Genomic DNA, 16728 nt, shown 5'->3' on the forward strand with positions numbered 1-16728 from the left:
AAAGGACCTGAGAACCAACTCTATGAAGAGCTAGGGTCTCAGGAGGTGAGGGTGAAAGGGGTATAGGAAACAAGAGCTAGATATCAGAATTCGCTGTAAGAGCTGCAAGCTGACATGACAGGGAACCAGATGACTACTCCTTTTTACGGATAATGGGAATTCCATTCTGTGCTTCACTTCAAGATCAAAGTTCCAAGTGAGCACTGCTCTTAAACTCAGGTTTTGTCAGAAGTGGATGCCCCCACTGTGTCCATATTGCTACGTTAGATTTGATGGCAAGGCAAATATAATATAATGGTCCTCTTACCTAGGTTTCCTGCTCAAAATTCTTTTGTCCTGCATGTCTTCCTGGTTCTATTCTAGCCAGCACCTATTCATGAGAACTCAGACAAGTCATTTAATCTCTCTGAGCCTCAATTTATTCATCTGTAAAATTGGGAAGGGAAAATTACATGTCTTACCTTCTTTACAAATGTGTTATAAGGATTAAATAAGATTAACTATTAAAGAACCTGGCAAATGATTATGTGTTATTTGTAACGCTAATAAATTCCAAGGTCCACATGGTCCAGTCTTTGTACAAAACTAAAGTCAGAAGCACAGTCAAATACTCAAAATGAATTAAAAGGGAATTCCAGTCTTTTGTTGCATCTGTCAAAGAACATTACAGATGATCCAATTCATGACGATCAGGAACACTTCGTATTTCCTTTTCTCTCCTCCCCAGGTCCCCTACACAAGGCCACATATGAGCCTTTCACTCTCCCAAACCCTAAACTTTCTCATCTCCAGTGCCTATGGCTTTTCCTTCTCTCCCTCTTCCTACTCCCCTTTCTATCAGTTCCTTAATGCAGCTTGACTTAGCCTCATTTATGTTTTTTTCCCTCTCAGCTATACTATTATCTAGATGTGAAGTCTGGCGAGTTACTCTTTTATTCCTGCCATCTTTCCAGTTGTAGCACTTTTCATCCAACTCCATGATCTGCATTTAAAAAGCCTGGAACAGGGTGGGTAAGGGCACAAATCTCCATAGAGGAAGAGGCTGAGTTAACAAAGCATAATTCTCTTTGTGGAGCTAGGGTACGGAATAGGACACCTATCAGTAAATCTGGAGCCTGGCATGTGTTATTGACAAGGTACTTGACAAGGTACCTACATATCTATTAAAGAGGCCTGAAGATAAAAGATGCATAAAATGAAGTTCTCGTAGAAAGCCAGGTTTAGTAGTTTGTTTGTAGAATGGTGGACTTATTAGGGTCCTTAGGGGCACAAATACAGTGTTTTCCAAAATCTCCTCTGCAGAAAAATAGTTCCCAGGATATTAACACATATTACATGGAAAAAATATGGTTCCATTGTGAAATTAGTTTGGGAAATTCTGGGTTAAACAACATGTTCTTTATCAGATCTTCTCAGCAACTTAAATCAGGTAGTTTTAACAGAAAACATTTTGGCTGATAAATGTTTTACAGAACACATTTAGGAAATGCTGATTTTGATGATTCTTTTCATTTCATAGATGAGGACACCGAGACCTACACAATGTCACTCAGGGTTCCAGTGAGAGGCAGGGCTAGATTCTAGGCTTCTGAAACCCCAGTTGTGTGTGTTAGACCCCTGGGGAAATGACATTAATATAAAGAATGCCTCTTCAGAATCCTTAGAGTTGCATTTACTTGAGTATCAGGGTTGCCATACCAAATAATCACCCAGGATAACCAACATCACACACTGAGTCTAAACCGGACTCCATGTGTATTCATATTTTGTAGCCCACTAATCAATATACAGAATTATGATGAAGGGTCTCCTTAGTACATGACAACGTTTTTTTCCTACTCCAGGGCTAAGGTTAGCATCACTCCTGGTGCCGTTTAATTGCTCTCATCCCAGAGCACATAGTCAATGGTCAATCCCTCTCTAATTATCTGTATGTAACTAAGTACAAAGTTCAGATGATGCTAAAAGAGAATTCCATTATATAGGAGCAATGACAGACTACTGAGATAGTTGCCCCATGTCAGCATTACAACAGCCATCTTCAACAGGGAGACGGGCCAATGTTGGGGGTGCTCTGGATCTATTACAGGAAAATAGCAGATGGATGGCGACCGCCTCTTTACCTTCTTCTTTGATTTAAAGACGTTACACCTGAAGATATTGCTGGCTCCATCTCGAGCGATATAGCTGAAGATCTTCAAGTCTTGGGAATCATGAGAGACATAGAAGATCCTAAAGGAAGAACAACAGAAAAAATGCATTGAAAATGGCCTTAGGTTCAAATCTCTAACCAGGAAAGCTCTGTTTAAGGATACTCTGAAGCACAGCTCATGAGAGCCAAGTTATTACAGAAAGTCTTCTTTCTCTGGGATCAAAAAGTCACAGTGCAGGAGGCACTTTCAACAGGTTCCACAAACACTAACACTGCGACTTTCAGATTTGGTACAGTGGAAACGACACTATTGTTAACCATTTCCTGAGGTGGCCAACCTGTCCCTGTAACTTGTGTGTTAGAAGGAAAAATCACTCCCATCCTTATCAGAGCAACAAACTTGCTTCTTACTCAGAAAGATGCACACACGTTTTCTGATGCCTGCTTACAATTATCCCCAAATGCAGAGACTTGGGGAACCAGCAATGCTTACCACCTTGGGAGGGACTAAGATACTCTTAGTTCCTTTGGTGATAGTGATCCCACTCTCTGTCCCCTCTCTGCCTGGACCACAGCATCCATGTGTTCATTCCATGATTCAATCAATGCCACTGAGTGCACACTGCAGGCCAGGCACTATCCCAGCAGCCAGGGACACAACAGGAACAGGACAGAAAAAGCCCCTGAACCCATGGAGCTTACATGTAGGCAATGACAATAAGCAAATATAAAATAAGTGCTATGAAGAAAAATAAGGCAGACTAAGGGATGGAGCATGATGGGGGCTATTTTAGACAGGGTAGCCAGGGAGGTCTCACTGAGAGGCCGAGATCCGAATGGGGGAAGGGAGTCAGTCACTGAGATACCTGAGCCAAACCATGGCAGGAAGTGGGAACAGCAAGTTTACAAGCCCTGCAGTGTTCAGAAGGTGTTAAAAGCATTCAAGGAACACCTAGGGAGGCTCGACGGAGTGTGGTTCAAGTGGAGTGAGCATGGTCAGCAACCAGGTCATAGATGCAGCCAGAGGCCAAAATGTAGAAGGCTTTGAAGGTTGTGGCTTATATTCTACGTGAGATGAGAAGCCATCAGAAGCTTTTGAGCAGAGGACTGACTTGCTTATGCTTTAAACTAAAGGATCATTCTGGCTGCTTGAGGTGGGCAGAGGTAGGGAGAAGAGAAGGCCGGAGAAAGGGGGAAAATTATAAGCAAGGCCCTAGAGGCTGCATCTTAAGCTGGCTTAGGACAGGGCCCCCCCGAGCCTCCAGGTCTGACTGCTGTGGGGTCGGTGCAGGGAGTTGGGGCGGGTGCATCAGTGGAATTAGTTTTGGGCAGTCCAAGGAGAGTATTGCTCTTGGTAGCACCTAAGAGGCCACATCATTTCCACAAAACATTTTTCACCACTAACAACACTGATGGCTTTCATTCAAGCATTTAACAGGCCTGATTTGTTTTAGTGTAGGTCTGTGCTGCGCAGAAGAAAGAGAATGGGATTTAGAGTCGGCAACTTCATCAACAACTCTGCCACTTACTAAGAAGTAAGCTATGTCACCCCTCAGAGGCTCAGTTTTGTTATCTGTACAATGGGACTACTAATAGTAACACTTCCACTAGTTACTGAGGAGGTAGAATAGTTAGTAAAATGCCATCTTACATCCCCTTACTGATGTAGCCTCTAAACAGCCTAGTAACTGAGATTCTTGCCGCAGGACCCCAAGAAGCCTGGAGAAAATTCAAAAGAAAGGTGGGCACAGAGAGGAAAACAATACTGTGAAAAAGCCCAAGTTCACCTTGGGGACTGCAGTTTCTCTGCTAAACTCAGCTAGCAGGCATTTCAGTACATCTCACATGTCTATCATCTCTAAATGAAATAGAGGCTGTTTAGTGTGGTTTCCAGTCCCCTATCCTTCTAATGATGCCAAACTGTCTTCCTAACATCAAAGGGACAAATCAACAATTGTATCTTAGCATCTCCTGCCTGAGTTCCAGGCCCATTCAGCCAACTTTCCTGGACATCTCCTCCTGAATGGTTCTCAAGCTTCTCAAATTCCTCATACACCTGAGTGAATTCATCATATTCCCCAAAATTCCCCAAGTCCCATCTTGATAAGGGGACACCATACCTACTCAAGCCAGAAACCCAGGTGTCATTCTCAATGGCTTCCTCCACTGTTCCCCAATATCCATCACTCATGAGCAAGCTCCTTGCAGACTCGCTCCCTAATATGTCTCTGGTTTATGTTCTTCTCTTCAACTCCAAGGTATTGATCATCAAGAGTTCTCATTTTTCACCTGGATTTTTACAACATCCTCTAAACAGTGTGCTGCTCTGCTTCCTAACTCACCTATTGTGAACCCATTCTCTACATTGCTAGCAAAGTGTTATTTTTGAAAAGACAAATTACATCCCATCATTTTCCTCTTGAAGCCATCCAAAGGCTTCCTACTGCTTTTAGGATAAAGTCCAAACTCCTTAGCATGGTGTACCTACCTTTCCGCGGTCATCTCCCTTCAGAGTCCTGACCTACACAGGCCTGCAGAACTAGGTGTGTGCATTTTTCCAACTCTGCAACTGCTGTGAACACCTTTGGCGGCCTCCAAGACTTGGTTCAGAGCAGCCTTCCCCTCCCTTTTCTTCAGTAGTCTGAGTTGCTGAATACCCTGGGGCTCAACTTTGCCACAGCACATATCTCACACTATGATGTTTTTATATGTGCTCCTTGAAGGAACAAGGAACACATCTCGGTATCCCCAGTGCCAGCACAGTGATTGGCACATGGGAGGTTCCTTGCCTGCTTAGAAGGGAGGGAGGTGTTCCAGCTGTCATTAATGAGCATCTACAGTGTGATCTGCCTGGCTATTCATTTTCCCCAAGGAAGTCAGATCCAGTTAGTTCAGCATCACACGTAAAACTTCTTGGATTCTTTAGTTAATTTATTCTTATGTAATACCCAAAGGACTGAGAACTGGATTTAAAACTGATACAGCAGATTTGAATGCAAACTGGCATGCCCACAAGACAGAGATGTGGAAGGAACAGAGGAACGGCACTAAGCCAAGGTTAACTTAACCTTAACAGATAAAGCATCTTTTCAGAAAATCTGAAAAGAACTGTACAGGGATGCAGCTACTGCCTTTGGACCACAGCTCTCTGGAGACTGCTCTGCTATGTCTGATTTCAGAAACTTAGCATGTTGTTATTAAAAGTAAATAATCTCTAGCTAACCAAAAAGTCAGCTAGTTAAAGCTTAGAAAAGTTTCCTCCAACATAACCAAGAGGCAGAAAGTTTTTCCATGCGACCTCACTCATCAACAAACTAATAAATCAGCAAATTAAGGTCTCTTGGGCGCAAATTTCCAGATCCAGAAATATATTCCAAGAACCCTTATTTCTCCATTACTTGGTTTTCTTAAGCACTGTGATTATGGGGGTGGTAGAAACTGGGGGAGAGTAGAGGAAGGTGAGTGCTCAAGAGAATAGGAAAGATTTCCCTTTTTCTTTCCTTCTTCATCTTTATCCTTAAGTCAGTCTAAGGTAGTTCTGATAATCCTGCTTCCAAAAAGTACCTTAGTCAATTTTCCCAACTTTCACTATAATTATAAAGAGGAGGATACCAAAATGGTTCATATAATGTTAATAAGGTTTTATAAGGTTTTATTCCCCCTTCAACTTTCCTAAAATTTCTTCTCCTTTAAATTTCTTTTTTCTTTCTCTCTCTCTCTTTTTTTTTTCTTGGTGAAATCTTGGCTCACTGCAACCTCTGCCTCCCAGGTTAAAGTGATTCTTGTGCTTCAGCCTCCTGAGTAGCTGGGATTACAGGTATGAGCCACCACAGCTGGCCCTAAAATTTCTTACTTTTATTTCAAAATGTGTACAGCATTATAATTTTTACTTACTAACAGAACTGTTATGCTTTTACACAGTAATAAACCTTTCTGCAGATGCATGATATGTCCACAGAACTTACCATAAATGACTGAAAGAAAAACATCTGGAAGAAACTGGATTTTGGGTTTATCATCATGCTGGAATTTAGGTGGACAACGTGATTTTAAAAACCACTAGACTCACCACCAATACTCCCCTTCTCAAACTATTCATCTATAGGTAAACTCGCTTCTCTCAAGATCATAGAAAAACAACAACAACAACAACAACAACAACAACAACAATTTAGGGTAGAAAGAAAGCTGTGGGGTCATCAGGCCTGGATACAAGCCAGCATCTCTGTCTGTCAGGATTCATCACTGATAGGCAATTCACTCTCTAACAAAGTATCTGATCCCTTTTTAAGTGGTTCTAGTTACCTGGAAATTTTCCCTCATGTTGATTGGAATTCTGCCAACAGGAATGCAGTGGAGGAAAATGGCTGAGAACACTGGCCCTGAGGGGGACAGACCTGGATTTCAGCCCAAGCTTTGCCACTTACTAGCTGGGACACCCTGGTCATTATCTCAACTCCCTTCTTGTTCTTCACCTGTGAAACAGGCACAATCATTGTGCTGTACCTCACTCATGCTAGTAAGGTTTAAAGAATGAATGTGTGCAGGGGGGTCAACTTATAGCAAATGGTTAATAAATGTGAACTGCTCTAATTACTGCCACACTACTGCTCTAGCTCCATTCATAGGGATCTAAGAGAACAAGGCTAGTCCTTCTTCCAAATGGCCCACATTTTAATATATGGAAACAACATCATGTTTATATTTACTCCTTTCTTTTTTAAATTTATTTTAAGTTCCGGGGTACATGTGTAGGATGTGCAGGTTACATAGGTAAACGTGTGCCATGGTGGTTTGCTGCACCTATCAACCCATCACCTAGGTATTAAGCCTGGCATGCATTAGCTATTCTTCCTAATGCCCTCCCTGCTCCCCGATTCCTCTGCACTCCTTTCATTTTTAAAGTGAACTACTTCTTCCTTCAATAGTTTCTCAACTGGCCCATTTTCCAAGTCCCTTATTTCTCTGGCAGGTTTGCACTGTGGAAAGAGCATGGGTTTGGGGATGAGAAAGGTTCAAGTCTTAGTCTTAGCTTTGCTATCTTCTAGCTGTTGACCTGAGGCAAAAAACTCAGTTACATAATCCTTCATTTCCTCATCTAAAATAGGCATATTAATGACTTCTTCATGGTATTGTTTTAAGCATTAAAACACATATACCACATTTTACACAATGCCCAACACATGGTAAGTTGCTTACTCAATAAATATGAGTTCCATCTTCTCTTAACTTTTTCTGTACATATTCCAACTTGCCAGTGACTATCTTAAAATGCAGCTCCCAGAACTGAACTCATTTGTAAGGGATCTGAACAGCACAGAGTATATTTGGATAAATATTTTCTATGCCCTGGAATTGAATTTTTAGCAAAGCATCTCTGATCATGATTTTTTTCTTCTGTTATAACATCTCATTGCTGGTTCAAACTGTAGTCTACTCAAACGCTCAAGGCTAATTTGCACAACTGCTGTAAGGCACATTTCCTGAACATACTTGGGTAACTGGTTTTTTAGGACTGGCTCCCAGTGATCATGATTTCCTTTTCCAAGTTCTCACAGACCATCTGCTTAATGATCTCTTCTAGAATTCTGCCCAGGAGCAATGACAAATTCACTAGTTGCTAATTCCTGATCCAGGTTTGCCCCTGTTTCTAAAAAGTATAATATTTTATTTTTGCAATCTTTTTGTTTCTTCTCCATCCGTCATAATTTTGCAAAGATGACCAATCACTATTTTGCAATCATATTTTTCAGGAGCCCAGAAGCCGAGTGATTCAGGCCTGGACACACAGTAGTGAGGAATACCTTCCTTTTTCCTCTTGGTTTTGAACTTCTGTTTTTTAAAATCACATATGTTCTAGTGTTTCTAATTTGAAGATCAGTTCTCTACTTGAGAGGGAAAAAAAAAAAAACAAGAGAGTTAGAAAAAAGGGATTGAGAGTTTCCCCTTGCCATGTGCCAACTCTGTCTTCCTTCACACCCCTTTCTCTCTCATCTTCAGCCTTTTCCATAAGCCCAATGCATTCAGGGTTTTAATTCTCTCAGTAATGGTTGTTCCTTTGCACTCATACTTGTTTTTAAGCTCTGCTTTCCATACTGTGTACTTTTCAAGGAGCATTTTATGAAAATCTGGGCAGCCACATGATTTTTCTTCATGATCTCACATTTTGGGGCCTGACTAGAATCAATTATGTTGTTTTCAAGTTCTCATCCTTTATTCCCTCTTTCAGTCTCTGGCCATGAGACCTCATCTTACTCTGTCATCATCCCTGGCCTCATCCAATAATCCAACTGAAGACCTGAATAGAACAAACAGGTTGAGTAAGAGGGAATGCCTTCTGCCTGATTGCTTTGAGCTGGGACATTGGTTTTCTTCAGCCAGGTCAGGCTCTTCTTGGGTCTCAAGCCTGCCAATGTGCAGACTGAAACTCACACCATCAGCTCTCCTGGTTCTCAGGTCTTCAGACTCAGACTGGAACCATATATTAGCATTCCTGGGTCTCTACTTTCCCAATTGCAGATCTTGGAACTTCTCAGCCTCCATAATCATGTGAGCCAATTCCTTAAATATTTCTTATATGTGTATGCATACATTAAGTATGTGTACATATACATAAACATATGTAATATGTGGAAGCACGCGCGCGCGCACGCGCACACACACACACACACATATATATCCTATTGGTTCTGTTTCACTGGAGAACCCTGACTAAAACAGCCATATTTCCCCAGGTATTAGCATTCTACCTCTAATGCCCCTCATCTCCATGGGGACTGCCTGCTGACTTTAGGACTGCAGAGGCTGTAAAAGGTCTTGAGTCACCTGCAAGGTTTCCTGAGTCTACATCCATGTGCCTTGCCTCCTGCTCAAGACCCACTGGGTCTCTTCCAGCAGGCCCAGGTCTTGACACGCAATTCTCTCCTGCCATAGCCCAAAACAGAACTTTAGGGTAGAGGATGTAGACTACCAAGGGACCTTGAGCAAATTATTTTCCTCCTCTCAACCTTCTTCTTTTTAAATCGTTGAAGTGAGAATAATAAAAACACCTTTCAGGGTGATTATAAGGTTCAGATGCGACAACAGATGCATGAATATTCTCTAACCCATGAAATGTTGTACAAATACTTGAAAACTGTGGAAACAAACTTAGAAATGTCAAGTGGAAAAACAAAGAGAAATATTTCTTGTTCTCCCAACATTGATATCTCTCTGTCAGGCTAGGGGAGTCTCCAGTGTGTGGTACAGAGATTTTTCTCTTGAGGTCCTGGAAGGCACGGGCATTCCTAACCCCAAAAGACATGCTTCAGGACAGAGCAAAATGAAACCAGCTGATAAAGATAAGGTACCAAGTCACCTGAAGATGGTGGAGACAAAATCAAGTGGTATTCTTAAGGAAAACCTCTGGGAAAGTAAGAAGCACAATACGACACATGCAGAAGACAGAAAACAGAACCAACCTGCTGCTCAAGACCAGATGAATGAGGCCCAACTGTGAAGGCATAGTCCTGGAAAATCTAGCATGACTCCTGCTCTCAGGAACAAGGATTCCCTAAGTGTCCCAGCCTGTGTGATTCTGGGGGCCCCAATGTATTATCCTTAGAGGGACTGGGAAAAATATCAGAAGGGGTGGTGGGTTGATGAGAGCCTCCAAATGCTTTGCTGATAGAACACCACCAGGCACTAAGGAAGGAATGCACCCCTTACTCCTATCCCCAGCATGCTGCCTGAATACTGGTGTGTCTTTCTTTTTCTCTTCTCAACCAGCCCTGCAGCATGAACACAGTTTCACAGTCCTGTCGCAGCTGTTACTCTTTCTTTTCCTCATCTATCTTATTTATTTTTAATTTAATCTTCAGATAACATTGTCTCCCATCTTGATCACTGTTCTCTCTTATGACTGCTTTGGTCTGATTATCATTTTCCCCCCACTGTATATACACAGCTTGTTATCACATCAGCTGGTTTGCTTTTATTTGAAGTTATTATAATTTCCATCTTCTTCATTCCTCATTTTAGCCATTCTCAATTTGATGACTACCTTCCTCAGGGCTATCTGGCAAAAAAGAAGGGTTAATAAACTCATGAAATGATGCCCAAAATCCCTCATGGAACTGGTCTCCTTACTTCACAGCCTGACTTCCACAGACACCTGAAGTGTGGGACCACACTGCCCAGTCACCCCTTGTCACCATGACTGGGATGTATCTCACAGGTCTGCCTTATCACAGCATAGTCTGGAAGGAAGCCTGGGATTCCAGGGCTGGGAAAGACCTCGAGAGACAGTCAAGCTTATCTCTCTAACTGCAGGCAGAGAAGAGCAAATATAAGAGCTGATTTCTAAGGTTTCTTCAAGGAATAAAATTACACAAATGTCTAACTTATTGTTACAAAGATCTACTGTGTACCTAGAGTAACGAATAAGCAACCAATTGAGTTTTAAGAGCTAGCAAGAGCCAGACAAATGCATATTTATCTTTTGAAAGTCTAGCTAAGGCACCCTCATGGCCTATCTCAGCAGTTAATTTATGTTTTAATTTCACAGCTGTTAACAAGTTTTTTTCTTATGTCCCACTAAAACCTCCCCTGCTTTATTTGAATCAACCACAAACCATCACATAGCACTTTCTAAATGCCAAGTACTGGGATAAATTAATTTCTTCTTGTTCAGTTCTTGACAGGCAGGCAAAAAAATAAAAAAGCTAGTGTCCTTCACAAAACCACTACACAAAAATCCTTTCATATATTTCAAGGCTTTAATTTCTCTCCAACACTCATAAATTTCTCCAAAATAACTGTCACCTGCTGTTGGCTGTCAAAAACCAAATCTGTTTATACAGGGTGCCAATTATTTCTTCTGTGTGTCTATGTTATCTGAGTTCATACATGTAGCTTGTTCACATTTGGGGGGTTTAAACCATCCATCCCACACTTTTCAGGACCCTCAGACTTCCTGAAGATTCTTGCTCAGAGACACAACTTCCCTCCCTGAGCCAGAAAGCAGAGAGAAAAAGAACACACCACAAATATTAGGAGCACTACTTTGACTGGTATATGCTGGAGGAGCATTGTCTAGAAAATTACACCTTCCTCTTCTCTTGTCTCAAGTTTATCCTCTTGCTTTCAAGCCAGCAAATACTTTCCTTCAAGTGTTATATGCAGAGAGGCATTAGGCAAAAGTCTTCACAGTGCAAAATAATCATCAACAAAGCTTCATACCCCTTCTTGTCCACTTCCCATTATACATTAAGATGCCTGTGATTTTGTGGAATAGAAGACCTGACGGAACAGAGCCAAAGGCTCAGTTGAGGTTGCAGCTCGTCTGCTTTCTCAAAACAAGTTAATACTCTGAGCCTTAGTTTTCTTAAGTGCAAAATGGGATAAGAAGAGGTTCACAGAACTTTTAAAAGAATCAAATGAAATGACTTACATGTAGGGTCTGCCGCATAGTAGTTGCTCAAAAAAAATCTTTACTAAATTGAAGTGATCAAAGAAGAATATTTGCTAATCTATTGTGTGTTTACCATCTGTCAGGCACTCCTTAAGGTAAAAACTCATCTAATCCTCACAACAACCATATAAAGTGAATACAGTTACTATCTCCATTTTACAGATGAAGAAACAGAGAGGTAACCCCTGTGCATTTTCTTAAGGTCACACAGCCAGTAGTATCTGTATTAATTTCTTAGGGCTGCTGTAACAAATTACGACAAATTGAATAGCTTAAAACAACAGAAATTTCATCTCTCACAGTTCAGGAGGCCAGAAGTCAAAAATCAAGGCTGATTCCTTCTAGAGGCTCTCAGGGAGAATCTCTTCCACATCTCTCCTAGCTTCTGGCTGCTGCCAACAATCCTTGGCATTTTTAGCTTTGCAGCGGTGTCACTCTAGTCTACTCCCTCTGCCTTCCCACGGCATTCTTCCCTGTGTCTCCTCTGTGCCTGTGTCCAAATTTCCCTCTTCTTTTAAGGACCCTGGTCATTGGATTTAGGGTCCACCCTAACCTAATATGACCTCACCTTAATTACATCTGCAAAGTCCCTATATTCAAATAACATCCACATTCACAGGTACCAGGGGTGAGAAATATATCCTAACATATCTTTCTAAGGGACATATTTCAACTCACTAGAGTATCTGAGTTAGAATTGGAACCCTAGCAATCTTCACTAAGTTCTGAAAACTTCTGTACCATCTGCCTGATTAATCATCAAATATCATTTGAATATTGAACGTCATTCATTACCTATATTGCTATTGTTTTCTCTATACCTGGTCTAGAAATTAGTCCCATGCTACATTTATGCCACCTGGAAACCCTGGCTCTCTTTATTCCTCTTATTTTTCCAAGTCCTTGATGTCTTCATAGATGTCTCTGTGGTCACCAACAAATTCATTCTCATCTTGGTAAGATTTTCAGGGGACACGCTGGATTTCTTTATCATCCCCGACTGATTGTCCACTTTCCATCTATGTTTCTTCAAATAAACCAATCCAGGGATATGATACACATCATAAGCACATCTTGTCTTTCCAAGGCAGCTGAGTTCCCACTTGAGCTTCTGAGGATTCCCACCATAACTCCCTCTGTACCTGACTCTAACTCCATACCCCTCATGCCACCTGCTCAGCCTTGAGGAGTCCCATATGCCATGACGGGAAACGAAGAAAGAGCATCCACCTCCTTCCCCAAGCTTCCCAGGGGTGGGAGCATGCCTGGCTGGCAGGTCCAGATACTTTTCTTTTCTAATATTGTTATTTTTCCAGTTGCTCTAACCTGCCTACCTCATGCTCTGAATCAGAACTCATCTGAAGGCACTTCCTCCCAGGACTTGAAGATAAGACAACAAGTCACTGCTGGGGGCTTGTGTGTACTCCAGGGCTCAGCATTTCTAAATCTCACCTGGCCCACCCTCAGGGCAATGTCCAAGCCATTCTGATTTGGCCTGGGACAACTCACTCTCGATCACAATCTAGTGTCTTTTTCTTTTTTGTGTGTTTTTAAAAATTATTTTATTATTTTAGATTCAGGGGGGTACATCTGTAGGTTTGTTACATGGATATATTGCGTAAGGCTGGAGTTTGGGCTTCTATTGAACCCATCACCCAAACAGTGCACACAGTACCAATGGGAACTTTTTCAGTCCCTGTCCCCCTTTCTCCCTCTTCCCTTTTGGAGTCCCCAGTGTCTGTTGTTTCCATCTTTACGGCCACGTGTAAACATTGTTTAGCTCCCATTATAAGCAGGAACATGCAGTCTTTGGTTTTGGGTGTCTGTTTTAATTCCCTCAGGATAATGGCCTGCAGCTGCACCCATGTCGCTGCTTTTTAAAGGACTGTGTATCTTTACTTCCAGGCTGCTAGGTGACCTTAAAACAAAGTGGGGAAAAAAATGAACCCATTCATCTTTGACCTCATTTTGATTTCCAATTACTTTTTAATTTTTATTTATTTATTTTTTTGAGATGGTGTCTCACTCTGTCGCCAGACTGGAGTGCAGTGGTATGATCTCGGCTCACTGTAACCTCCACCTCCCTGGTTCAAGCGATTCTCCTGCCTCAGCCTCCTGAGTAGCTGGGACTACAGGCACGCCACCATGCTCAGCTAATTTTTGTATTTTTAGTAGAGACGGGGTTTCACCATGTTGGCCAGGATGGTCTTGATCTCTTGACCTCATGATCCGCCCGCCTCGGCCTCCCAAAGTGCTTGGATTACAGGTGTGAGCCACTGCACCGGGCTCCAGTTACTTTTTTAAAGTCTTGTATCTTTCTTTCGGAAATGTGGGGAGGGCGTGGTTGGAAGGCAGCATGTAAGGACCCTTCCTCTTCTCTTTTCTCAAGTTATCCTTTTGCTTTCAAGCCAGCAAATACTTTCCTTCAAGTGTTATATGCCGAGAGGCATTAGGCAAAAGTCTTCCCAGTGCAAAATAATCATCAACAAAGGTTTGTACCCTTCTTTGTCCACTCCTTGTCCACAAAGGGTGGAGAAATGTGAGCAGAAGCCTGTGAAGGAGGCAAGTCCTTGCTTGAGAATTCCCGTTATTTTCATATGCTGTATGCCAGAAGTTCTTTTCTCATTGTCTCCCCACCACCCAAAAGCAGGTGTCGGGGTGGTCCAGCATGACCTCTGTTTTAAGAAATGCACATTCTTACTCTGTACCCCCTCCCTTGGCCCCATATTGGCTTCTCCAAGATACAGAGCTGAGTCTGCTTCAGAGTCTACCCTGAGGAGCTCAGGGGGTACTGACAGGGTATGGCGAGTGTGGACAGAGGAATGGAGCCAGTGAAACGCAGAGGAGGATGCAGCCAGCTGCCTGTGGGAACTGGGAAGGCACACAGGGAGCTACCGCCTGAGCTGTGACTCGAAGACAACGTGGGAGGTGGCAGGATTGTGGGGTGGGTGGGGAATGTGCCAGTCAGGGTCCTGGCAGGAAACAGATAATGTGTGACTAGGCTGAAGAGAGTTTAATACAGGACTCTTCACAAAGGTGAGGGCAGTGCAGTGTCCCTGGGAGCCCTCAGTACCCCAAGTCCAGAGAGGCAGGGCAGGGAGCAGTTTCCAGAGCCAAGAGAGGAAGAGCTGTGTGCCATCTGGCAGGAGCTCTCAGGACAGGTCTACACAGACCAGCCTCCCTGGGCACTGAGGACAGTGGGGAGGGCTGCCGAGCAGATCTAGGACAATGGAAATCTATCCATCGCAGAGACAGAAGAGCAGGGAAAGCCCTTGCGATGGAAACTGCATGTGGAAAGGCATGAGGTCATGAGGTGGCACAGTTTGCCTGGGCACAGGGATTGCAAGACATACAGAAGGACTGGTGGGAGATGGGGACAGAGGGAGGTCAGGGTCAACTGTGGAGAGCCCAGCTACAGAGCTCAGACTTCACCCTGTGGGCTCAGGGCAAGGATGGGAGTCTAAGCAGGGGGATCACATGGCTGGTAGTCACGGTGGTGTGGAGGATGGATTGGAGGAGGGCAGGAGCAGAAGGAAGGCCACCAAGAGCCTACTGCAATACGGAGTGCTTGGGGGAATCAACAGAATCTGGACCTGGGGCTTGCAGTCAGAAGAACTGGACTCAAATCCCCACTCTGCTGCTTACATTTGTGAGCTACTGGGTGAGTCTTTCAATGCTCAAGGTTTAGTTTTCTCATCTACAAACAGGGGAGCTGTTGTGAGAATTACAGTTCGGTAAATAAGTGCAAGGCACCTGGGCTCAGGGCCGTGAATGACACACCTGGAGTGATGCACAGCACAGTCTGTGCAGCCAGACAAACCAACCCTGAGTCCAGGCAAGAAACACTGGAGGCCTAACAAAGGCAGAGGCAGTCACCATGGTGAGAGCAGGTGGACACAACAGTAGTTTCTCTGGATGTGATCATGAGAGGGAAGGAGACGATTCTGAGCTATGTAACTTGGCGGATAGACTAAACATTAATGGGGTCAAGGGCCACAGAAGGACAAAAGAACTAAGGGACAGGGAAGGAAGAGGAGTGTGTGGCTCTGGACAGGTCAGTTTTTGAGAAGGCAAAAGTGGATGGAATTGCCTAAGAGGCAGTTGGAAATAAGGGATGGAGGGGATGGAGTGTGGGGACCGAGGAGCATGGACTTGGGAGTCACTGAGTTTTGGGGGGTGGTTGAAGCCACGGGAAATACGAGATCCCCTGAGGAGCAAGAAGAAGAAGAAGAAAAGTGATTCATTGAGAGAATCCCATTAACAGTACCCATTTAAATGGAGGGCATAATAGGAAGAGTCAGAAAAAAAATTACTGAGCAGAAAAAGACCAAGAGATCTGAGGAGGAACAAGAGAAAACCATCGTGGAAGCTGAGGGAAGAGAGAGTCTCCAGAAGGATGGAAAGACCCACAGCATTGAGTGCTTCACAAAGACTGAATAAGATGCAGACAGAAAGCAAGCCAGGGATTCTGCAACCAAGACATCCCTGATGGCCTTAGCAAGAGCAGTCTCAGTAGAGTAGCTCAGGAAGCCCAATTAAAATGAGCTGAAAAGTGAATGGGAGTTTTGGAAATATAGATAGTGAATGCAGTTTCTCCAAAGAGTCTGGCAGTGGAAGGGCAAGACAGGATGATGGGTTTGAGGGGCATCTTTTATTTTTAGGATGGCAAAACCTAATCCTATTTGTAGGCTGGAAAATAAGGGACAAACCAGAAATAGCCTCTAGGGAAAACGATGGCTCAAGACATAGAGACAGCAGAAGGCAGGGTGCAAGTAGAGGAGCTCGCCTGGGGTCCGAGAAGGCACCAACTATGAACCTGCCACTAAGGTGGGGGCCAGTCCTACTCCTGGCTTGTATCCCTCTCCCTTTCTTAGGCGGAATTTGGTGGCCTTTCTGAAGTAGCTAAGCCTTTCCCTGCGAGAGAGCTAATGCCATTTTGATGTGGAAGTAGGAGTGGGGCTGGTTAAGGCAAGAGGTCAGTTTAACTTTTAGTAAAGTGTCCTGATAAAAAGCAAGGGTTGTTGTAACTGCCCCAGACCTGCATTTCACCCACCTGCTACTGACTTCCCTTTCTCATAGGAAGGAACCGAAATGTGACATGGATCAAAAGGACAGTACATGAAAT

General features: G+C 43.3%; 1 protein-coding gene across 7 annotated transcripts in view; it reads right to left on the minus strand.

Moving 5' to 3' along the window:
* The window catches only part of NOS1AP (carboxyl-terminal PDZ ligand of neuronal nitric oxide synthase protein), a 325570-nt gene that overhangs the window by 51723 nt on the left and 257119 nt on the right, over window positions 1-16728 (minus strand). For all 7 annotated transcript variants that reach the window (XM_065543084.2, XM_065543083.2, XM_074038868.1 and 4 more), the window contains one exon: window positions 2124-2232. In XM_065543084.2, the coding sequence (XP_065399156.1) occupies window positions 2124-2232 (109 nt within the window). The remainder of the gene's footprint in view (window positions 1-2123; window positions 2233-16728) is intronic.

Source organism: Macaca fascicularis, chromosome 1 (genome assembly GCF_037993035.2).
Source record: "Macaca fascicularis isolate 582-1 chromosome 1, T2T-MFA8v1.1".
Lineage (NCBI taxonomy): Eukaryota > Metazoa > Chordata > Mammalia > Primates > Cercopithecidae > Macaca > Macaca fascicularis.